At 39.2% G+C, this 25,280-nt stretch overlaps 1 protein-coding gene across 1 annotated transcript in view; it reads right to left on the reverse strand.

The window, feature by feature from the left end:
- Positions 1 to 25,280, reverse strand: part of GDPD5 (glycerophosphodiester phosphodiesterase domain containing 5) — a 173,803-nt gene that overhangs the window by 85,348 nt on the left and 63,175 nt on the right. Inside the window, 1 exon segment of the mRNA XM_074304095.1 lies at positions 15,428 to 15,602. Coding sequence (XP_074160196.1) covers positions 15,428 to 15,544 — 117 coding nt within the window. The 5' untranslated portion in view covers positions 15,545 to 15,602.

A 25,280-nucleotide genomic window follows, 5' to 3' on the forward strand; every position in this document is an offset into this window, starting at 1 on the left:
TTTCACTAATTATTAATGTATTATTAACACAACATTTCAAAGCTGAGTAGGGTCTTAGAATATAGACCAATCAGTCACTTACTATGTCCCAGGCATTGTGCTAAGTTCTAGGAATATAAATAAAAGCAAAAGATGATCCTTGCCCTAAAGAATCTCCCAGTCTAATAGTGGGGACTCAGAGAGAAAGGGAAGTGGAGAGAGAACTATAGAGTGCTAACGATGGGAAGGACTTTATAACATAGGGTGTCAGAGCTGGAAGAGGCATTAGAATCACAGAATGTTAAGGCTGAGGAAATGAGAACACAGAGTGTCAAGAGAGCTAAGAGGAAGATGGGAGGGGACCTTTTTGACCAAGAGTTCTTAACTTTTGTCATGGACCTCTTTCACAGTCGGCTGAAAGCTACAGAGCCTTTCTTAGAAGGGAATGCTAAATTGCAGTTATTAGCGATTAGTAAAAATAAATTTGTCTTTTTTTCCTTCCAAGTTCATTGACCCCCTAAAATGGGGTCCTGCTCTAGATCATGTGGCATAGCATATTTGGTGTGGTTTTTTTAACTTATTTACCATTTTCCCAGTTACATGTAAAAACAATTTTTAACATTCGTTTTTAAAAGTTTTAGTTCCACATAGGATGGTTTACCTCTCAGGCTTGTGGAGGAGGAAGGAATTTGTGTCCAAAGGAGAATTAAAGATCATTATTGATCACAAAATAGAAAATTTTGATTATATCAAATTAAAAAGTTTTTGCACAAACAAAACTAATGCAAAAAAGATTAGAAGGGAAGTAACAAATTGGGAAAACATTTTTACAGTTAAAGGTTCTGATAAAGGCCTCATCTCCAAAATATACAGAGAATTGATCCTAATTTATAAGAAATCAAGCCATTCTCTACAGAACTAGGAGATCACTATACACTTCAACAATGATACTGTATGAGGATGTATTCTGATGGAAGTGGATATCTTCAACATAGAGAAGAGCTAATCCAATTCCAATTGATCAATAATGGACAGAATCAGCTACAACCAGAAAAGGAACACTGGGAAATGAGTGTAAACTGTGAGCATTTTTTGTTTGTTTGTTTGTTTTTCTTCCCAGATTATTTTTACCTTCTGAATACAATTCTTCCTTTGCAACAACTACAACAAAATTCTGTTCTGCACATATATATTGTACCTAGGATATACTATAAGATATTTAATATGTATGGGAATGCCTGCCATCTAGGGGAGGGGGTGGAGGGAAGGAGGAGAAAAATTCGGAACAGAAAAGAGTACAAGGGCTAATGTTATAAAAAAAAATTATCTATGCATATGTATTGTCAAAAAAAGATTATAATTATAAAATTAATAAATAAAATAAATAATATATAGAAAAAAATTTTAAATAAATTCTATCCATCTCAAAATAAATAAATAAATAAAAGTTTTAGTTCCAAATTCTCTCCCTTCCCCATTGAAAAGACAATCAATTCAATAGTGGTTATACATGTGCAGTCATGCAAACATTTCCATATTAGTCATGTTATTAAAGAAAACATTGACCCCTCCAAAAAAAAAAAAACCCTTAAGAAAAATAAAGAAAAAATGTTAAAAGTATGCTTCTATCTATATTCAGACACCATCAGTTCTTTTTCTGAGAATAAATAGCATTTTTCATCATAAGTCTTTCAGAGTTGTATTGGATCACCGTATTGCTGAGAATAGCTAAGTCATTACAGCTGATCATCTTACAACATTGCTCTTATTTTGTACACAGTGCATCTCATTTTGCATTAGCTTATGGCTTTCCAGGTTTTTCTGAAAGCATTCTACTCATCATTTCTTATAGCACAATAGTATTCCATCATAATTACATACCACAATTTATTCAGTCATTTCCCAATTGATGGGTATCCCCTAAATTTCCAGTTCTTTACCATCAGAGAAGAGCCGCTATAAATATTTTTTGTACATATAGGTGCTTCTCCCCCCCCCCTTTTTTTTGCCTCTTTTCAGATATAGACCTAGTAGTGGTATTATTAGGTAAAAGGGAATACATGGTTTTATAGTCCTTTGGGAGTAGTTCCCAATTGTTCTACAGAATTGTTGAATCAGTTCACAACTCCCTCAACAATGCATTAATGCTGCAGTTTTCCCACATCCCCTCCATCATGTGTCATTTTCTTTTTCTGTCCTATTAGTCAATCAAATGGGGGTGAGCTGGTACCTCGGAATTGTCTTAATCTGAATTTCTCCCATCAATAGGGAGTTAGGAACCTTTTAAAATATGGCTAAAGATAGTTTATTAATTCCTCTTCAACCATTCATATATTCTGATAATTTGTCAATTGGTGAATGACTCTTATTCTTATAAATCTGACTTGATTCTCTTTATGTTTGAGAAATGAGACCTTTATCAGTGAAACTTGCTTCAAATCATTTTTCAGTTACTATTGCTAATGTCATCATATTTATTTTATTCTCTCTCTTCTTTTATCTTGTCCCTCTTCAAATATGTTCTGCTTCTGACCACCCCCCAATTTGGTCTCCCTTCTATGAGCACCCCACCTTCCCTTATTTCCTTTCCTTTCCATGTTCCAGTAAGGTAAGAAAGTTTCTATACCCAATTGAGAGTGCTGAGCATGTTGAGTGAGAGTATTTTTCTCTCTTTGAGCCAATTTTAATAAGAATAAGACCCCATCATTAGGGTAATTTAATAAAACACAGCAAAAAAAAATTTTTTAAAGAGTAAGACCCCAGCATTCCCCACCACTTCCCCCGTTTTCCTTCCACTATGAGTTTTTTTCTTGCCTCTTTTATGTGAGATAATTTACCCCATTCCATCTTTCTATTTCCTTTTCTTCCAATGCATTCCTCTTTCTCACTCCTTAATATTTTTTAAGATATCTAAAAGAGAGATGAGAGGGGACCTGAAAGCTACAGAGCCTTTCTTAGAAGGGAATGCTATCCATCATACTCAATTTACACCTGTGTCCTCTATCTGTACTCTCTAACGTCCCTCTTAGTTTTTTCCCCTATTTTGAGATTTGAATAGGGAATATTTTTCAAAATTATGGGAAAATTCTTATGAGTTACAAGTATCATCTTCCCTTTAGGAATGTAAACAGTTTAATTTTATTAAATCCCTTAAAATTTCCCTTTCCTGTTTAACTTTTTATGTTTCTCTTAGATCTTGCAATTGAATTATGATTTTCTAATTAGTTCTTATTTTTTCATTGGAAATTCTAGAAAGTCTGAAGAATTATATTCAGTTTTGCTTGGTAGGTGATTCTTAGTTATAACGCTCCTTTGTCATTGAGAATATCATATTCCAAGCCCTCCAATACTTTAACATAGAAATTGCTAAACCTTGTGTTATCCTGACCATGGTTCCATGATAATTGAATTGTTTCTGGTTGACTGCAATATTTTCTCCTTGATCTAGGTGGGAGCTCTGGAATTTGGCTACAATATTCCTGGAAGTTTCATTTTGGGACTTTTTTAGGAGGTGATCAGTAGATTCTTTCAATTTCTAACTTACCTTTCAGTTCTAGATTCAGACCTCGATGACCATACAGATCTAGATGATATCTAGGCTCTTTTTTTTAGATCATGGCTTTAAGGAAATCCAATAATTTTTAAATTCTCTCTCCTGGATCTATTTTTCAGATTAGTTGTTTTTTCCATGAAATATTTTACAGTTTTCTATTTTTTATTCTTTTGATTTTGTTTAATTGTTTCTTAATGTTTCATGAGTTATTAACTTCTACTTGTTCAAATCTAATTTTTAAGGAATTATTTTCTCCAATGAGCTTTTGTACCTCTCTCCCTCCCGCCATCCAATTTGGTCAATTTTACTTTTAAGGAATTTTTTTTCTTTCACTGAATTTTTCTATTTAGCCAATTCTGCTTTTCAAGGCAATCTTTCCATTGGGCTTTTGTACTTCTTTTACCATGTGGCCTATTCTGTTTTTTAAGGTGTTATTTTCTTCAGTCTTTTTAATATACTTTTGCCAAACTGTTTACTCATTTTTCATGATTTCTTGATTCATTCACATTTCCCTTCCCAATATTTCCTCTACCTCTCTTACATGATTTTCAATGGCCTGAGACCAATTCATATTTTTCTTGGAGGATTTTTTGACCTTTCTTATCACTATAGTAATTTTCTGTAGTTAGAATTATCTTTTCTATAGTTTGTTCATTTTCCCAGTCTAATTCTTTACTTTTAACTCTTTATTACATAGGGCTCTACTTCCAGGGTGGAGAGAGCACTGTCCCGTTTCAAGGGTTTTATACAACTGTTTTCAAAGCTACTTCTAGGGAATGATAAATTTTCAGTTCTCTCAAAGAGGTATGATCTAAGGAGACATGTGTTTACTACTCTCCTAGCCTGTTTTCTGACCTATGAGTGACTACAAGCACTCTTTTCTGACCTGGACTATGTGGAGGGTTCCTGCTCCACTGCACTCAGAAGCACTGGAGTGCTATTGTTCCACCCCACCCTGGGAATGAAACTCAGGACTGTGACCCAGATACAGGTGTGGGTAAAGCATCAGAGACCTGCCCCAGTGCTGGCAAAGAGACCCCTATAATATCCTTTTGACCAATTATATGACCCCCTTACCATCCAGGAGCTGAGAGCTCTGGAAATAGCAACCGCTTCTGCTGATGATTCCATAGCTCCTAAGGTTTGTTCTTGGTTTGTTGGGGCTAGGTATAGCCTGTGCTTCTTTGTTTTTCACTCTTTCCTGGGTGCAACAGACCTTTCCTGATGACCTTTTACATTGTCTGGCTAAGAAATTATTTCACTTTGTCCAGGAATTGTTTTGTGGCATTATTTAAAGGTGTTTGGAGGAGTCTGGGGGAGAGCTCAGGTGAGTACCTGCCTTTTCTCTGCCATCTTGGCTCTACCCCCAACCCTTTTCTTTACAAAATAAGGAAACTGAGGTCCAGAGAAAATTGTCTCTCTTCCCTTGCTCTCTATAGCCATTCTCTGCCTACTGTTTTCAAGGGTTAGCATTGGAGCTTTCCTTTCCTATTCACACCACCACCATCAATAAATACTACCACCTATCCTCTTCTTCTTTCTTCTAACTCCTAAATAAGGTGGATGTGAGGAGGCAGTTGAACAAAAAATAAATAAACAAATAAATAAACAAACAAACAAACAAACAAACAAACAAACAAATAAATAAATGAATGAATGAATGAATGAATGAATGAATAAATAGATCTGCTGAGAGAAAACCAGTAACTTGCTAGCAACAGTTGACTTTTGCATTTTACAAATAAAGAGCATGAAGTTCACAGAGATGAAATAACTTGTCCAACATTACACAGTGAGTCAAATTCAGGGCTGGGGTTAGTACTAGTCTTTACCAAGGCAGAAGGAGGGGAAAACTAGTCTATCCCTATTGCTCTAGACAACAGTCAAGGCTGCAGGTCTCAGCTCTTTCTTGTAGCAAAGCTGACTCCAATGACATTCTCCGAGGTAAGTCACATTGGAGAGTGCTCTGGCTTAGTCACACACTCATTTATCATGGGAAGCTTGAGCCTCTGGCTTCCTCTCACTGGTTTTCATTTTCTTTATCTGAAAGATAGGGATGATCATTGTTGTCCTGCCTCTTTCACAGGACAAGGTCAGGTTGGATGGCTTTTGTTAGTAATCCAGGAGCTGCAAAGTACTGACCAGAAGACTTACAAGGTTCCCTTGAGCTCTGACATAGTAGGATTCTCATCATCAATATATAGTGAGTATCACCTGAAAGGGAATGTGGCGAATATGTCTGGCAAGAACTGTTGTGAGAGTGGGAGGAAGGGGCCCAGATTACTATCTCCCTTTTCTTATTTTCCCTCTTTCTCTACTGATTCTCTCTCCTTTCCCCCTCTTCTTTTTCTTTCTTTCTTTCCTATTTCTCTCACTCCCCTCTCCTCTTCTTCTCTCTCCTCCTCCCCTTTCCACTTTTTCTCCTTCCTCTTTTTTCTCTATTTTGCTCCTTTCTTCTCTCTTCCTTTTCCCTCTTTTCATTTTCTTTTCTTCTTTCCTCATCTTTCTCCTTTCTCTCTCTCTTCCTTCTTGCTTCTTTCTCCTACTGTTCCTTTCTCTTCCTCCCTTTTTCTTCTTCCTTCTCCTTTTTCCCTCTTCCCATTTTTCCTTTTTTCCTCATCTCATTATCTCCTTTCTTTCTCCTTCCCTCCTCTCTTCCTTCTCCATCTTCCTCTTTCCTATTCTTCATCTCTTTTTCCCTCCCCATTTCTATCTCTTTTTCTCCTTCCCCCTTCTCCTCTTCTCTTTCTAGTATTTATTTTTTTTTATTTAGTCTGTATATACTCATATATTTATATTTGGTTACAATGTTTGAATGTTAACTCTATGAGAGCAGAAATGATTTCATTCTTTTTGCACCCTCAGTATCTAGCATAGTACCTGGTATATAAATTACTTAACAAAAGCCTACAGATTGACTTCTCTTTCCTTTTTGTCTCCTTTCCCTCCCTTTTCATTATTTCTTGGTTTTCTAGGTTTCTTGCCTCTCTTTCTCTTTCTCTCCCTATGGAAGCCTGGACACATTTCCTAATGACATTCTAAGAAAAGAACTGGGGGGAGGAAAGGAGGAGGGATAGAGGAGGAAGAGGAAACAATGGCAAAAAGGAAGAAAGACACATACAAAAAGAGGAAGAGAGAACGATGTCAGCTGGTGGCAAAGAAGGAGGAAGCTAATTTTCTGCTGCTGGAGTCACCTGAGGTGAGCTGGGCAGTCTTCAGAGGGTCACACATACAATAAGAACGTCTGGTCTTACAGAGGTAAGAATACAGAATGGTAAAGCTGGATGGGATTTAGCACACAGATGTTGGAGATCAAAACAATGTTGGAACATATAATTTTAAGAAAAAATTTTGTCTTCAGAACGTTGAATGCTGAGCTGAAAGTAACCTCAGAGTAGAGAAAATTCAGACCTAGAGAGAGAAAGGGGGCTTTTCTGGGGTCACACAGTGAGTGAATGGCAAAGCCAGTTCTAGAAACAGAGGTCCTTTTTCCTGATTTTCCCATGGCACGTATTCCTTTTGTCTCCCACCACCTTCTACTTCTGACACAGACTATCCCAAAGAAGAGACAACATGAGGCAACCAACCAATGACTTAGCCACTGATTTTGTCACTCACAAGATCTGTCCAGCACACAGCCAATCTCAGGGGTTGGGGATCCATGAAAGCAAGCGCTTTGTCAATATGAGATGCTATGATCGACACTGAAATGCTTCCTCTTGGGCACAGAGAGTCTTGCTATTCTGGATTCTGTTCTTCCTTCTCCTCCAGCCCTGCCCAATATTAAAAAGTCTGAGACTCTTACTTCCTCCTCCTTACCCACAGCCCCAGGCTCAAAGCTGGGGGAAGTGGGAGTGATTTCTGCAAAGAAAACTGCTTTTCTTTTAACTATGTTTAAGAATGAAGATATCTAGGACTGGAGCTTCCAAGACCCTCGACCCCCCCAAAAAAAACCTCAGGAGGCCCCTCCTAACTTCTCTGCCTCTCTGAGAACACAGTCCAACCCACTTTAACACTAGAATGTCAGAACTAAGATGGCTCTCCAAACAGAATATTAGTTAGGAAAAGGCCCAAGAATAGTAATTGTGAGAGCTGAAAGACTCTTTACAAAAGACAATGTAAGAACATAGAAAGTTAGAAAATCTACTACAAAATATAGATTTTCTGTTCTATAATGTAAATTGAAATGTTCTTATTATTGGCACTTGTTAAGTTCAGGATAAAAAAATTTTAAATAAAAAAAGAAAAGAAAATTGAAGGGAGAATGTTAGAACATAGAACGTTAAAGCTAGAAGAGATTGTCTTGTCCAATTCCCTCATTTTATAAAAGAGGAAACTGAGTCCTGGAGAATGGAAGTGATTCATTGCAAGAGGCCTGAGACACTATGCCCAAAGTGCATACTGGGTGACTCAGTAATAGCACTATTAGGTCTGTATACCAATCAGATCAGAAAGGCAGGGAGAGGGAAAAAGACATATTTGTACTAAAATATTTAGAGCAGCTCTTTTTATGGTAGCAAAGAATTGAAAATTGAGGGGATGCCCATTAATTGGGACATGGCTGGGGGATTGTGATGGAATACTATTGTGATATAAGAAATGATGAGCAAGATGATTTCGGAAAAACCTGAAATGACGTATACAAACTAATGCAAAATGAGGTGAACAGAATCAGGAGAATGCTGTACACAGTAACAGTGACACCGGATGAAAATCAGTTGTGAATGACTTAGCTATTCTGATCAATGATTCAAGACAATTTTGAGGGACTTATGATGAAAAATGCCATCCACCTCCAGAGAAAAGATTGATGAAGTCTAAATGCAAATTGAAATATACTATTTTTTACTTCCTTTATTTTTTTACATTTTTTTCTCCCTTTGGTCTGTGTTTTATTTCACAGCATGACTAATATGGAAATATGTTTTGCATGATTACACATGTATAACCTATATCAAATTGCCTATCATTTCAGGGTTTGGGGACAGTAAGAAAAAACAGAAGTTGGAATTCAAAATTTTCAAAAATAAATGTTAAAAGTCATTTTTACATGTAACTGGGGAAAAAATAAATTATTATTCAAAAGAAAAAGAAAAATCCATACCAAAATCAGATAAACCAGAGGAAGACTTCTGCTTTATAGAAAGATTCCCTACAGGGCTCTACAAAATAATAAAATCTCTGAGGGCCACTAAAAAAGTATTCCATTTATAAGAATTTGATTTTAAATGGTCTGTTCGCTCTTCTCTGGGAAACATGCCAGGCTGACTGCTGTCTCTCAGTTTCTATTCAGATCCCTTCTTCCTAGCCTCAATTGTGACCCCTTAGGATGGGGATGGGTAATCCCTATACATTGCTCCTCTAGAAACCCCCTCCTCAAGTAAGCCTTTGCTGACTACCTCAGCCCTCAAGAGCCTCTTCCTCCTTCCTGACTTTGTGTATATGCCACTTATTTGGCAATTACTCACACGCTGGCTTGTGAGTATTGTTTCCTGTGTGTATCTAGGGTTATTCCTTTCCCATGATAAAATTACAGAAAGAACACAGCATTGAAAATCATGGAATTCAAGTTCTAGCTCTCATACCCCCCTGGCTGTAGGATATCCTGGGCAAACCACTTAATTTGTCTGGGCCTCAATTTCCTGAGCTGTAAAGTGGGGATAATAAATACCCACTTCACAGAGGTGTTAGGCAGTTCAATTAAAAATCTGTATGTGAAATTTTTTGTAAAGAACAAATCACAATACAATAGATCATAGGCTCGTAATGAATTGAACCAGCTACATCCAGAGAAAGAACTCTGGGAGATGACTATGAACCACTACACAGAATTCCCAAACCCTCTATTTTTGTCCGCCTGCATTTCTGATTTCCTTCACAGGCTAATTGTACACTGTTTCAAAGTCTGATTCTTTGTATGCAGCAAAATAACTGTTGGGAAACGTATACATATATTGTATTTAACATATACTTGTAAATAAAAAGCTATAATAAAAAAAATAGATCAGATGCTCGCTGTGGGGAAAAGATCTTGTCTTGTTCATTGCTATCTTCCCTAAGCCAGCTCAGCTAGATGGTAAAGTGGATAGAGGGCCAGATCTTCCTGAGTTCAAATTTGACACTGGATACTGCCTGGCTGTATGACTTTGAGCATATCACTTAATCCTGAATGCCTCAGTTTCCTCAGCTGTAAAATGAGCAGGAGAGGAAATGACAAACCACCCTACGATCTCTATCAAGAAAATCCCAAATAGAGTCATGAAGCGTCTAAGACCATTGAAACCCCACCATCACTCAAGCATTTCAATTAGGGTGTCTAATGTTTTAAATTCAATAGGGATAAGGACGAGACTTATAATACTATTAGTTTAGGAATTCCTGAAATAGTCTGGTCTACTCTTCATAATCATAAAGTGGTAAGGGGAGGAGGGAGAAGTGAGTGACCAGATCAAGTGCACAGAGTTACAGACATCAGAAGCAAGACAAACCCAGATCTCCCTAGTTTTGAAACAGAATCAAATACATTGCACTGATTTAAACACAACAGTTTAAGGAACAAACATAGTATCTTATATCAAGCCCAAATTTTAGAACTTCAGAGCTAGAAACAGACCTCAGAAGGTAGAATCCAATTCAACCTATAACTATCTATAACTTGAGCACAAACTTCTATCATATCCCCGGCAAAAATGCAAACAGCCTTTATCTGAATACCTTCAACTATGGGGACCTTACTAGATTACAAGGCAGCCCATTCCACCCATAGACAATGCTAAGTGATAGGACCACATAATAATCTTAAAGAGCCGCAGGAGCTGCAAGATATAGGCAGATCATTAGGCAGAGGAGCCAGGCCCAAAGGTCACTAAGTAAGGTAGTGATAAAGGCTTAGTAACCAGCCTGGCTCAGAAGAATCTTCATCTAGAGATAGTACAGCTTGCTTACATTTCATTAATTCTGTTATATAATATCATGGGGATACTATTGTCTCTGTCTTGAGTTCCAGGAAGATGGGGTTCTCCAAATTTTGTATCTGCCAACCAACGGACAGTGGACTATACAAAGCAAGTGTCTGAAAATGTCTTAGCAAAAAGATGCCCCACTTCATAGGGATACTGGTGACTTGAAGCTGAAAGGGAGCGCCAGAGGAGCAGGATCTAATCCAATCCTCTCACTTCACAGAGCAAGGAACTGAGGCCCAGAGAGATTACTTTCCCAAAGATATGAAGCCTGTAAGGGACACCCATAATCTGAATCCAGAGCTGACATTAAACCTAAAGTATGCACTTTCCAGTCCCCTTGGGACTCAGCTGCCCAATTGCCCTTGAAGCCTACCTCAGATCCCATCTCTGTCTGCCCAGGTAAAGCTGGAGACAATCCTTCAATCTTCAGAGGTTTTTTAAAGAGGAGGAAAAAAAGTTGTTTTTCAGGCTGCAAAGTCCTTAAACAAATAAAGGAGGGGAATTGTGTTCCCTGGGAAAAGAAACCAGATAGGCTGGGGCAGATAAAGCACTAGGATGGGGCGAAGGAGTCCTGGGGTCTGGCCCAAGGGAAGAGAGACTGAGGAGCCATTGTCTGGGTTGGGCGCCTAGGAGCAGCTCAGGTGACTGGCTTCTCTCTTCAGGGGAAGGTCAGGCTGCGGGCAAGTTACATGGTGCCAGCTCCCTGGGCTCCCAGCCATACCAGGGAGGGTCTGAGGAAGAGGTGCCAGGCTGTGGTCATCACCTCTCCACCTCTGTTCAGCCTCTCTCATGGGAGCCACATGGGTCAGCCAAGGGCCTAGAAGGAAGGGGGCAGGGGAAGAAGAATCCTGGGAACTCAAAGCCTAAACCAAAGGAAATGCTCTCTGGCTATGTTCTCTCCACTTTCCTCTTGCTGTGGGTCAGGATAGAAATCTTCCTCACATAATTGTGGAATTATAAAATTGCAGACCTGAAAAAGGGCTAAGAACATAAAATAACAGAGCTGAAAAGAGTCTTAGAACACAGAGTGTTAGAGCTGGAAGGGCCTTAGAACACAGAATGTCAGAGGTGGAAGGGCCTTAAAACACAGAATGTCAGAGCTGGGAGATGTTTTAGAGAACATAGAATGTCTGAGCTAGAAGGAGGAGGGATAGTATTCAAAGTCAGAGGCAGAACTAGCTAGCACCTTGAGTCAAGGTCTCCTGACCCTCAGGGCAGAAATCTTTCCACTCCAGTTTGATCATTCTCAGATACTCTGATTTTATGACACTAAACAGCCTCCAGGCAGCAGCTGCTCCTCTAAGCCCCAGGAGGGCTTTTAATCCAAGGAGCTCCTCACAGAATCTGTTTCTGCTTGGACTCTCTATAATCTGACCTGGTTCTCACTACTTTGCATGGATGGGAAACAAGATAATCAACTGCTAGAGGTGAATCTGGGCAGAACCCAGGCTGGGAAACAAAAGAGAAGTACTCCAGGGGAGTCTGGGCAGAGATGAACCAAATTCATTCCCTTGTCCCCCAGGCCACGGAGGCTACCCATGCTCATCATATGGAAAAGAAGGCCCAACACACATCTCATGCTCTAGGAAACCAATCTACCTCTGTAGAGTGGGCACAGTGTATGTGATTAAGGGGATTTGGCAAGGACTCCATACACTTTTGACAGGATTCTTATATTCTCAACTTTTTAAAAAAGTTTGATAACTTTTTGTTTTCAAAATATATACAAAGATAGTTTTCAGCATTCACTCTTGCAAAACCTTAAGTTCCAAATTTTTCTCCCTACTTTCCCTCCACCCCTTCCCCTAGACAGCAAGTAATCCAATATAGGTTAAACATATTCTTCTAAACTTATTTCCACATTTATAATGCTGCTTTTGTATTCTCTATTGGCCACTGTGTGACTATAAGGAAGTAGCCAGCTCTGGAATATCATTCATAAAAATTTTGCCTGTTTCCCTTCTGGAATTTCATCGGTATGTAGACAATTCTCATAAAGAATTAATAAAAGTAGCAACATGGGATCATAGTCTCTCCTATTCTCTCTACCACCTCTTCAGAGTAGTAATGATTTCTGTGATTTTCTCCCCCTTTTTACTTTCTCTCTCAGAAACATACTGAAAAATGATTACATAGGCCCTTACAAGTACCATCCTTTGTATATGCTAATTTGTCAATATCCTCAACCTTTTTAAAAATTCCTTTTTTATAGTATTTTATTTTTCCTAATTACATGTAAAGATAGTTTTCTTCAACATTCACTTTTATAAGATTTTGAATTACATACCTTTTTTCCCTCCTCCATCCCCCAAACAAGCAATTTAATATAGGTTATACATGGACAATTATATTAAACACATTTCCACATTAATCATGTTGTGAAAGAAGAATTAGAACAAAGGGAAAAAACCATGAGGAGAAAAAAAAAAGTGAAAATAGTATGCTTCAATCTGTCTTCTGAATCTGTAGTTCTTTCTTTGGATGCAATGTCCTAAATCTGATTTTACTACCTTATATACAAAGGAAAGGAAGTGGTATATACATAATAAAGATCTTTATCTTCATTAAAAAATTATTTTTTTCCTGTTCTATTATTCATATGTAAGTGTCTATTTTGTTTGGTGCTAAGTTCAGAATAAAAATGTTAAAATATTTATACTTTGCCCTATTGGACTACATGGGAGAGGTGTTGGAATACACAGGAGCCACCTGACAATGGCTGCTGGAGATCCAACCCAGAATGAATCTCCTCTTGTCAGAGGATGATATAAGGAGACTGAGAGGCAGTTGCTGTTCAATGACCTCTCTGACTGAGAGGCCGTTGTCTGACCTTTCTCCTCTTTCCTCTGCCTCCAATTTATCTCATTCCCATTCCCAACACCTGTGTCAGCAAAGGCTGCCTTGTAACCCCTTCAGATGCTATGATCCATAGCTGTGGAGGCTTTTGGGAGAAATGACATGTCCTTAACAAAAAAGTTATCTCTGAACCTTCACTATATTACTTCAAACATTTATCAAGTACCTACCTACTATGTGCCAAGTAAATGCTAGAAATACAAAAAAAAGAGGCAAAAGACAGTCCCTAACCTCAGAGAGCTCACAATATAATGTGGGAGCCAATAAGCAAACAAATATGTAGAAACAAGCCATACACAGGATAAATGGGAAATAATTAAGAGAGGGAAGGCACTAGAATTGAGAGGGGTTGAGAAAGGCTTCTTTCAGAAGATGAGACTACAGCTAGAGCTTTTCCTAAACAACTAAACAGTGAGCTCTAGCAGATCCTCTCCCCATTAAAGAGACTTAGTAGAAACTTAGCCAGAGGTATCCAATTCAGCCCCACAACACCCACAACACTAAATGTAATTGAGAAATGTTTAATAACAGCAACAAAAATACAATACATTAGAGGTAATGTTAATATGTGGTTTTCTAAGTCAACATGTGGATCATTATTTACCCATCAGTGGCCCTATTTCTATTTGAGTTGGAAACCACTGGGCTAAGCAACAGATACCAGTCTGTGTTTCCAGGCTGGAGTATCTCACAGAAGCTCATTACTACAGGGCTAGTACTTTCCGACCACAGAAATTCAAGAAGCTGGCTAAAAAGGTGTGAAGGTAAGAGTCTAGTCTGCTTTGGTTTGGTTTGATTTGAAGGAGGGAAAATTACAGGAAAAATTTTGCAACCAAGTGTTCCAGAAATGAGAACACTTATTGTGATAATTATCCAGGGGATGCCAAAGTACTCTTGAGAAAACATGTTGGCTCCCTTCCCCCAACCAAGAAGTGATGGATTCAGAGAGCAGAATAAGATCTAGACATTTTTGGATATGGCTACTGAGGGAATTTATTTTGCTTGATGATGCATGTTTGTAATGGAGGTTTTGTTTTTCTTTTTTACTCAATGGGGTGATGAAGAAGCTGATTGATAAAAAGAAAAGGGGGGGTTGACTGAAAAAATTATTTTAAAAAAAAGAAATAAAGTCAATGTAATAAAAAATATAAGAATACATTTTTCAAATAAAAAAATTACTTGTTAGTAGGACAAATATTCATAATGACAAACATTAATTCTTGTCAAAATTTTCCAAGTAGGAACATTTCATCTCCTTAGTTCCAGTCCCCACCATTCTAGCCTGCTGCCATCTTCCTAGACTTGAATCCCATTATTTAACTATATAGCCAATTCTCCTAGTTCTAAGTCTTCTTCAAATATATCAAGCATGTCATCCATACTTTAATTAATGTGTAATTCCACTAAAAATGTTGGTCTGCACCAACTCCAAGAGCACCTCCCCGAAGATCTCCTTTTAGGGTGACAAAGCCACTGAAGACCCCTCTTTCTAACTGCTCTTTTCACTGGTCTTGAACTCAAGTAAAAGAAGCATCATCTGGCCCATATCTATCCTCTTCATCCTAAGGACAAGAAGGATTGCAGATTATTTTGGAGGAACAAGCATTTAAGCTAAGTTTCAAAGGATGGGCAGAAACTGAACAAGTAGAGAGATGAAAGTATTCCTGATATAAGGAAAAATGTGAGCAATCCTTCTGTTCCTTAATGCGCTTTCTTCTTGGATCTCTTGGAGCACTGTGTTTGTCTCTTTCCGATGTACTTAGCAAGGAATATTATATCTTCTAGTTTTTTTTTTTTTTTGTGTGTGTGTGTGTGTGTGTGTATGTGTTTATATTTTATCCCCCATCAGATGATGAACTCTACAAGGACAAGGATTTAACTAAACTATTCCTCCCTCAGAACCTAGTCAGGCTCAGCGAATAGTAGGTACTTAGAAAAGCTGTTGAATGAACTGAATTATGTCTTCAGAATGCAAGCCCCTTCCCCTCTAGGGATAAACTGTTTCTTCCCCATTCCTCTCCCTCACCCACCACCTCCAAATCCCTGGACATTTGGGTCCAAGTGTGGTCAAACTTACTGGAGTGGTGTCATCATGTGACCGCTGGTACCGTTTCCATCGGCAGCCATAGATCCCGGTGAGGCATGATAGACAGAGCTGGGGCTCATAGTATTGTAAGGGCTGATGTCTCACCATCCTCTTGCCCGCAGGCCCAGGGACTTGTCCTCAGAGGCCCATCCAGCCTCAGTGCACCCTGCAGAGAGACCAGACATGAAGGGGAAAAGGCATCAGCTGGGGTGGATAGAAAGAGAGCTGGGGAAAAAGCTCTAGCAACCTTAAAACTATTCAGTAGAGTAGAAATCTCTTCCTTAGAGTCAAGGATCCGGAGCATCTATATGAACTTTGGTTTCCACAGTATAAGGAGGAGATAATAGAATATACATCAGTTTGTCTCAAAGAGTTTTGATGAAGAAAGTTCCTTTGTAAATTTCCAATTGTTCTTTGGATAATGGATTTCTAAATTACATCTCCATTCATTTATGAGCCGACTTGGAGAATAGCAACCTCCCTTGGAATTCTTCAAGAAGGCCAGGACCTTTCCCATAGATCCCTTTTCTCTCCCCTCAAGCCATCACATGACAGTGGTCCTCCTCACCACCTCTCAGCTGGTAAATGACACTCCTGCCAAAATCACTCTTCCTAAAATGGCTCTGAAGTTTTTCTACCCAATGCACGCCAGTGGTTCCCTATTATCTCTAGGATTAGATATAGACTCCTAGGATCAGATATAGATTCCTCTGACATTTTGGAGCTCTTTATAACCTGGACCTATCCTATCTTTCCAATTTTACTACACATTAGTGCCTCTTATAAACACTACAGTATGGGGAAACTGGGCTTCTTACTGTTCCTTCCACAGAAGTTCTTTTTCAATTTCCAAATCTTAAGATGCCTGAAGTGCGTTTCCTTCTCACCTCCTTCTACATGAAGCTCTTAATCCTAGTTGCTAGTGTATGTCAGTTCACTGAGGCAGTTAGCTCATTTATAAAAAGAGAGATTGATTCCTGCTTTGCCATGAGAAAAGGACCAGAGACAGAGCTTAGAAGGTTCACAGACAGAAGAGATTTTCTCTGGCTAAGTCCCAATATAATAAATTTCTGGGAGATGCTTCAGACTTTCTATACTTCCAACAGTCTCCTGTACATCTCCTTTAGTAGCTGTAGCCAAAAACAGAGAGACCAACCCTTTGCTGATGTACCCACAGGTCTCAGATGGAAGACTTCACCCTACTAGTCACTTGGCCCGGCTGTCAAATTTCACTGGCCCAGAAGGAAATTTTGTTCCTGAAATGTTTTTTGGGTATCAGGAAAACTTTCAAGTTTGAATCCAGCCTCAGATACTTACTAACTGTACAATCCTGGGTAAGTCACTTAATCTCTGTATCTTTAAATGGGGCTAGTAGGGGCTACTAGATGAAGCTATGAATAGACCACAGGTACATAACTACTCATGGTCATATAGTAATTGTCTGGGAGATCTGAATCTGGGGCTTCCCAATTCCAAGGCCATTTGCCTACCTATCACACCATGAAACCTCTCCATAGAGAAGTCCTTTTCTGGTCTAGGTTTCATGAAGTGTCTTCTGAGTTCCCTTCCAATTGCTATTCCATGAAACTGTCTATGCCAGACACTGGAATCTTCCAGCTGTGAACTGAAAACCAACTGCAGAAATGGGAAGCATGACCAGGCCTATGTGTGCATTCCTAGTCTCTAGACTGCAGGAGCCTAAGTGATACTTATGACTTGCTTAGTCTTCAAACTGTTGCTGACAACACACTTAATTGGCAGGCCGAGTGCCAGGGCTTGTTCCAGGGAAATGACCCAAACAAAAGACAAGGCTCCTTGTTTGATTCTTACACGATGGGAATATTTATCTGTGTTCATGGAGAGTATAAAGAATGGAAATCTAAAATCTATGAGAGGGAAGCCTGGTGAGTCCTATCCTGCTTCACAGTCATCTGCCAGGGTTATTGAAGAAGGGATTCATTCAGCAGACAGAGGATTGGATGGGATGATCTTTGTGTACTCTTTTAGAATGCCAATGCTAGCTAGCTCCCAAACCCGGCAGGAGAAGTGATGTGACAAGGTAATCCCCACTGGGACCTTGGCCATCAGCCAATGTGCTGGAGCTGTAGAGATAGACCCCAGAGGATATCTGCTCTTCTCCTCAGGAAAATAATCCTCTCTTTAGCATTCAGGGAGCCCCACTTCTAGTGATCCCCATCAGATGCTCCAACCTCTGTCTTCTGGCATCTTATGAGACCATACTCTCAAATACGCTCACACTGCTTGTACCTTAGAAACCTAGAATAAAGAGACTGAAGAATGCTTAGAAGGAACTAAATCACTCATACCAAGCATTGGCATTTTAGCTTTAGATTTATGGGCCTTACCTGGGCCATTTTATTTGAATGTCACGAACACCTTAGAAGATACATGCTAGGATTTTCTATTTTGCAGTGAGAAAACAGACTGAGAACTTAAATGACCCTGCCCAGGGTCACACAGCAAGTCAGTAGATGAGGTAGGATTTGAATTCAGGTCTTCCAGACTCAAAGTCCTTTAATAATCATTAAAAATTATCATTTAAATAGCCTTTTAAAGTTTACAAAACACTTTATATATGTTATCTTATTTGATCCTCTCAATGAGCTTATAGAGATGAGCATTTTACAAATGAGGAAACTGAGGTAGAGGAGTTGAATATCAATAATAATAGCAGCTAGATGGCTCAGTGGAAGGGATGCTGGGCCTAGAGTCAGGAAATCTGAATTCAGAGTTCAAATCTGGCCCTAGATACTTACTAGCTGTGTGACTCTGGACAGTCACTTTACCCTGTTTGCCTTGGCAATCCATCCCAGCATTTTTGTCAAAAAAACAAAACAAAACAAAACAAACAAACAAACAAAAAAAAAAAACCATGGACAGCATGGGTGAGTTACAGGATATGGAATCAAAGAGCTGGATATAGCTAAACAATATTTATGTAGCACTCACTATGTACCAGGTAGTGTGCTAAGCACTTTAAAATTATTGTTATTTGATCCTCACAACAACCCTGAGAAATAGAGGCTATTATTATCATTGCCAGTTTACAAAAAGTGAAGCAGAAGCAAACAGGGTAACTTGTCCAGTATCAAATATCCTAGTAAATGTCTAAGAAAGGATTTGAACTTAGGTTTTCCCAATTGCTGACTCTAAAGTCAGCAGTATCTGTTCTCCCACTTGGTTGCTTCATGTAGTTGAGTTCTTTGATGTTATGAATGAGGAAATGTTATGATAAGGAAATATTATCTGATGACATCCCTTAAGGTTCAGATCTGGTACAGCCTTCTCCATGAAATATTCCCTGACCTCTTCTCCCAATCCCATACCCTATGTGTCCAGTCAGTAATGATTTCTCCCTCCTTTAAGCTCATAATACTTTATGTTCCAAATAAACACAGAGCAAATCCTTTAGTACTGCAGTTCTTGGTCCGTGTCTAATCCTCAGGTAATAGATTATAAGCTTAGTGAGGACAGGGATCTACCATCAGTCATTTGTGTAACCCTCCAGAAGACTTCAAGAAAGCCTCATGGTATTACTGAAACATGGGTTTTTAATCAAATGAGATGGGAAGGGAACTAATAGAGAGAGACCACTGATGTCTTTAATCATACCTATCTTTGGTATGTTCTCTACCTGTAGTTAAACTCAGGTAAGTCTAGGAGGTGAGATATTGAGTAGACTGCAGGGTTTAGAGTCAGGGAGACCAATTCAAATTCTAACCAGTTTCCTTCCTCTACAAAATAAACCTATTTTATAAGATCTCCTAATTCTTTATTATTATTATTATTATTATTATTATTATTATTATTATTATTATAGCTTTTTATATATAAAACATAGGCATGGGTAAATTTTCAACATTGACCCTTGCAAAACCTTCTGTTTATAACTTTTCCCCTTCTTCCCTCCATTCCCTCCCCTAGATGGCAGGTGATCTTCCTAATTCTTAATCTATGATCCTTAGATTTCCAAAGTGTGTTTTCTACACACACGTACACACACACACACACACACACACACACACACACACACACAGTCTGTATTCTCTGAATGTCAGAGGAGCTTGGAAAGGATCTTGGGACGCCAAATGTTACAATTAAAAGGGACCTCAAAATCCATCTCCAAGCATTTATTGAGCACCTATGAAGTAAGAAGAATTTCTATATCTCTGCTGGATACAGAAACAAAAATGAAACAGTTCCTGGTCTTTCAGGAATTGACACTCTCTCACAGGTCACAATGTAAACATTTATATATACAAAGTAAATAACTTCAAGGAAGTCAGGAAAGGCTTCATTTTAGGAGTTAGTAACTGAGATGAGGTTTGAAGGGAATTCGTTCAAACCCCTTCTGTTTTGAAAAAGGAAACTGAGGCCATAGCACGGGAAGTAGTTTACCCAATGTCACATCATAGGGCCATGTAAGGGTTAGAATTCTCTAGCTGCTGTTTCTCCTACAAATAGCTGTCCCATTTGGGGCTTTGCTCAGGTTTAAGATTAACCTCACTGTCTTTCCCAATGATGCTTCATCTCAACCTGGAGGTTAGTTTCCATGGGTATCTTGTTGGGGTAATGTTAGCAGATGAGGGGGATGAAATAGATGATCTTAAGTCCATTCCAGCATTTTGACTCTGAGCCCACTCAGCAGCTGCTGATTCCTCTGCTCTGAAAACTGGAAGAACTTGGAGAAGTGGGGCACATTTACAGCCATGGCTGGAAAATCTCTGCACTGATATGGTAACTTATCCTTTGCAGTGAAGTATTTTCTGGAGGAGGGCTTCTTAAACTTTTTCCATTCATGATCCTTTTTAGCCTTTATTTTTTTTACATAACCCTGTTTATAAATTTATATGTGCATATATAGGTATATAAACATTTACTGATTACAAATGATAACTCCATGACCTCATATTCCCATATGGAATCACTACAAAGATTAAGAATCTGAGCTTTACAAGGAATAGTCAACCTGTCCAATCTGTGGAAAAGGGAGGAATTTATGGCTAAAGAAGAACTAGACAACATGATGGAATACAAAATGGATAATTTTGGTTTTATTAAATTAGAAAGTGTTTGCACAAACAAAGCCTATGTAACCAAGATTAGAAGAGAAGCAGAAAGCTGAAGGCAGGGAGGATTTTACAACCAGTGTTTCTAATAAGGATCTCATTTCTAAAATATATAGAGAATTAACTCAAACATATAGGAACACAAGCCATTTCCCAACTGATAAATGTCAAAAAATATGAACAGGGGCAGCTAGGTGGCGCAGTGGGTAGAGCACCAGCCTTGAATTCAGGAGGACCCGAGTTCAAATCTGGTCTCAGACACTTAACACTTCCTAACTGTGTGACCCTGGGCAAGTCACTTAACCCCAGCCTCAAGAAAAAAAATGAACAGAATTTTCAGATGAAGAAATTAAAGGCATTTCTAATCATATGAAAAAATGCTCTAAATCACTATTGATTAGAAAAATGCAAATTAAGGCAATTCTGAGGTATCACCTCACATCTCTCAGATTGGCTAAGATAACAAGAAAAAACAATGATAATTGTTGGAGAGGATGTGTGAAAACTGAAATACTAATACATTGTTGGTGGAGTTGTGAAATGATCTAATCATTCTGGAGAGCAATTTGGAACTATGCTCAAGAGGCTATAAACCTATTTATACCCTTTGATCCAGCAGTCTCACTACTGGCTCTGTAACCCAAAGAAATCATAAAAAAGAGAAAAGGACTCATATGTGCAAACATGTTTGTAGTAACTTTTGGGGGGTTAGCCTCAAGGTTAATGGGAGTGGAAGGAAGTGGAAATTGAGTGGATGCCTATTAGTTGGTAAATTTATGAATAAGTTACAGTATATGAAGGGAATATTATTGTTCTATAAGAAATGATGAGCAGGCTAATTTCAGAAAAACCTAGAAATACCTACCTGATTTAATGCTGAGTGAAGTGAGCAGAACCAAGAAAACATTGTAAAGTAACATGATTATGTGACAACCAACTGTGATGGACTTGATTCTTCTCAACAATTTAGTGATTCAATATAATTCCAATAGACTTAGGATGGAAAATGCCAGAGAGAGAACTGGGGAGACTGATTGAAGCATAGTATTTTTATCTTTTGGGGTTTTTTTCTCATTTTTCCCCTTCTGGTCTGATTTTTTCTTGCACAACATGACAAATCAAAATATTTTTTAAAGAATTGCATATATTTAACATATCAAATTGCTTGCTATTTGTGGGGTGGGCTAAAGAGAGAGAAAATTTTGAAAAGTTTTATAAAAATGAATTTTGAAAACTATTTTTACATGTATTTGGAAAAACTGTATTAAAAAAATAAAGAATTAAAAAGAAGCAGCAGCAGCAATTGGGGCCTAAGAGATTCCAGTGACTAGAGGGATAGTGTGGAGTAGTGGGCAGAGCACTGGAGTTAGAATCAGGATAATCTAGGTTCAAATACCACTTTAGATCTATATTAATTTTATGGCACTGTACAAACCTATTAGCCTCTCTGGGTCTCACCTGTAGAATGAAGGAAGAAAAGGTATGGATTGAACATCCAGCTCTCAACCTCTGATCTTATAACTTGTTCAAGTTGAGTAGTTCCTATGTGTCAGAGTTAGACCTTGAACTTAGGCACCCCTGACTCTAAGGTCAGCCTCTACCCTCTGCCCATTATGCCACCAAGTCTCAATAATATCTTTATGATTCAGGTCAGTTTTGATAAACTTGTGACAGAAAGAGACATCTGCACCCACAGAGAGGACTGTGGGGAGTGAGTGTGGATCACAACATAGAATTTTCACCTTTTTTGTTGCTTGCTTGCATTTTATTTTCTTTCTCATTTTTTCCCTTTTTGATCTGATTTTTCTTGTGCAACATGATAATTGTGGAAATATGTATAGAAGAATTGCATGTTTAATTTATATTGGATTACTTGCTGTCTAGGGGAGGGAGAAAAATTTGGAGCACAAGGTTTTGCAAGGGTGAATGCTGAAAACTATCTATGCATATATTTTGAAAATTTAAAAAAAAACTTTATAAAAAATAATAATACCTCTAGGCTTGATGACTCACTAAGCACTTTCCTTACAACATTCAGAAAAGTGTTCTGAGTATCACTGACTCCATTTTACAGACAAGGAAACTGGAACTCAGCAGGGATGAGTGACTTGCTCTAAATCACACAGTCAGGTAAGCTGAGTCAGGCCCAACTGAACTTGCTGAAGTTGTCCAACACTCTCCCTGTTATCCCACACGATACCACTCATTCTCCCAAACTAGGATTTTAGATGTCTTTAAATGACTTATTCGTCACTTTCAGGTGATGCGGTGTGAAGCTGGAGGCATGATGCCAAAATTTATTAGCTTTGTGAACCCAATTAAGTCCTCTCGGCCTTTATATCTGAGCATCTGTAAAATGGTGATTCAAAAAAACATTCACACTCCTCTGGTAATTCTTGAGAGAAGCAGATAAAGGTGTGTGTGTGTGTGTGTGTGTGTGTGTGTGTGTGTGTGTGTGTGTGTGTGTGTGTGAAAATGCTGTGCATTTGTCAAGAACTGGACAAATGGGGGTTATTGGGACAACTATTCCTCCTGGATAAAAATAAATAAATAAAGCAAGAACTCATGACATACCCATCTTCATTGCATTTCCCCAGTCCCCTCCTCCTCCCTGCTCTCCTCTGGGTTTTGCCAACAGCACTGTAATGGAGACAGGGAAGACATAAATCTTTTCATTTAGCGCTGCTGAGACTTGAAGAGAACTGGCTGACCCAAAGTCACAAACTCTTTCATTTGTCAGATAGAAGAGGGCCCTGCTTTGCCAGGTTCGAGCTGGCCTTGATCCCCACTATGGAATCATACAGGATCAGAGCACTTTGGGTTTAGAGCTGGAAGGAAACTCCCATATATTACAGGTGAACAAACTGAGGCACAGAGAAATTAAGTGACTTCTCCAGGCTTGCACAGCTACTAAACAGCTAAGGTGGGACTTTCTGATTCCAATACCACCAAAACCCCAGTGAGCCTCCATGATGAGCCTCCATATGGGAGGGTGTTGGTCTAGATCTTTGCTCTGCTATTTAATCAATGGAATAAACTTGGGGAAGATTTTTTGTCTTCTCTGAGGCTTCATTTTCCCCATCTTTAAAATCTGCTTTACAGGCCTCAATGATTTTTCGGTCTCTTTTTAGCCCAGACAATCCTTCCAGTGCTAGAATCTCAAGACTAGGGATAAGGCCTGGATCTCCCCACTTCAGAATATGGCAGGGACTATGACCCTCCTTCTCTGTGTCTCCCCCAAATCCTGCTTCTGTTCCTAAATGCCTGAACCAGACTCCTCCCCCGCCCTTCCCCATGAGTGTCACTCACGGTTTTCAGGAATCTGAAGCTCAAGAGTGAGCTAATTTAAGGCCAGGGCACATTAATTCTGCCTCTCACCTATAGCAGGGAAGATAAGATTCATAGCTGACGTGTCTGGGACTGCGTGAGTGAGCGCGTGCGCATGCGTGCCTGCCCCCGTGTGTATGTAGGCCCTCTGAGGAATAATTCAATTGCAGACTTAAAGATTAATTTTTCTGGCAAGACAGACAAGAAGACAGTCAGCAACATCTTTCCTCTCCTAATGCAATTCCTCCTCACGCCTGAGGGCCCAGCCCCGGAAGACCATTGAAGACATTAGCCAGGACAGAGTTCTGCAAATAGCCTCCCTCCTTGAACATGTCCCTGCACAGCTGCTGTTGGGACTCTGGTTGTAGGAAGGGCACTTCTCTGCACACAGCTGTGTTTAGGGCTCTGGGCAGGTGAGCTTAGGGAAGGGAATACTGGGTTCACACAGCTGAAGGGGACTTCTGAAGGCATGAAGGCATGAATCAGACCCATGACTGGACAAGAATCCTGCTGAAGCATCCCCACCCCATCCCCAACACACACACACACACACACACACACACACACACACACACACACACACAGCCATCTCCTTCCTTTCATCCAGACTTTCAAGGATGGGGGACCTGCTCCCTCCTGAGGCCAACCCATTGGGTTTTTGGATAGCTCTACAAATTAGGAAGCTTTACATTAAGCCCAAATGGCATCTAGTCCCTAGTCCAGCCCTCTGAGTAAACCAACAGAATAAGCCTTATCCCTGTTCTACATAGAATCACAGATTTAGAACTGGGGGGAGGAAGGAATTTAAATTTAAAGGGTTTCTAGTCCAACCCTGTCATTTATTAGGTAAAGAAACAGGCACAAGAGAAGGGTAGGAAGGGTTGGAAAACCACTTGCCCAAAGAGGTAGTTTAACATTTTCAAATGTTAAACTCTGAGGGTACCACTACACATCTCTAAGGCCAAGATGACAGAAAAAGATAATGACCAATGTTGTCGGGGATATGGGAAAACTGGGACACTAATACATTATTGGTGGAGTTGTGAACTGATCCAACCATTCTGGAGAGTGATTTGGAACTATGCCCAAAGAGCTATCAAGTGCACACCCTTTGATCCAGCAGTGTTACTACTGGGCTTGTCTCCCAAAGAGATCTTAAAGAAGGGAAAGGGACCCGTATGTGCAAGAATGTTTGTGGCAACCCTCTTTGTAGTGGCCAGAAATTGGAAACTGAGTGGATGCCCATCAATTGGAGAATGACTGAGTAAACTGTGGTATATGAATGTTATGGAAAATTATTGCTCTGTAAGAAATGACCAGCAGGAAGAATACAGAGAGGCTTGGAGAGACTTACATCAACTGATGCTGAGTGAAATGAACAGAACCAGGAGAACATTGTACATGGCAACAACAAGATATGATGACAA

The sequence above is a fragment of the Sminthopsis crassicaudata genome, chromosome 3 (genome assembly GCF_048593235.1).
Source record: "Sminthopsis crassicaudata isolate SCR6 chromosome 3, ASM4859323v1, whole genome shotgun sequence".
Taxonomy (NCBI): Eukaryota; Metazoa; Chordata; class Mammalia; order Dasyuromorphia; family Dasyuridae; genus Sminthopsis; species Sminthopsis crassicaudata.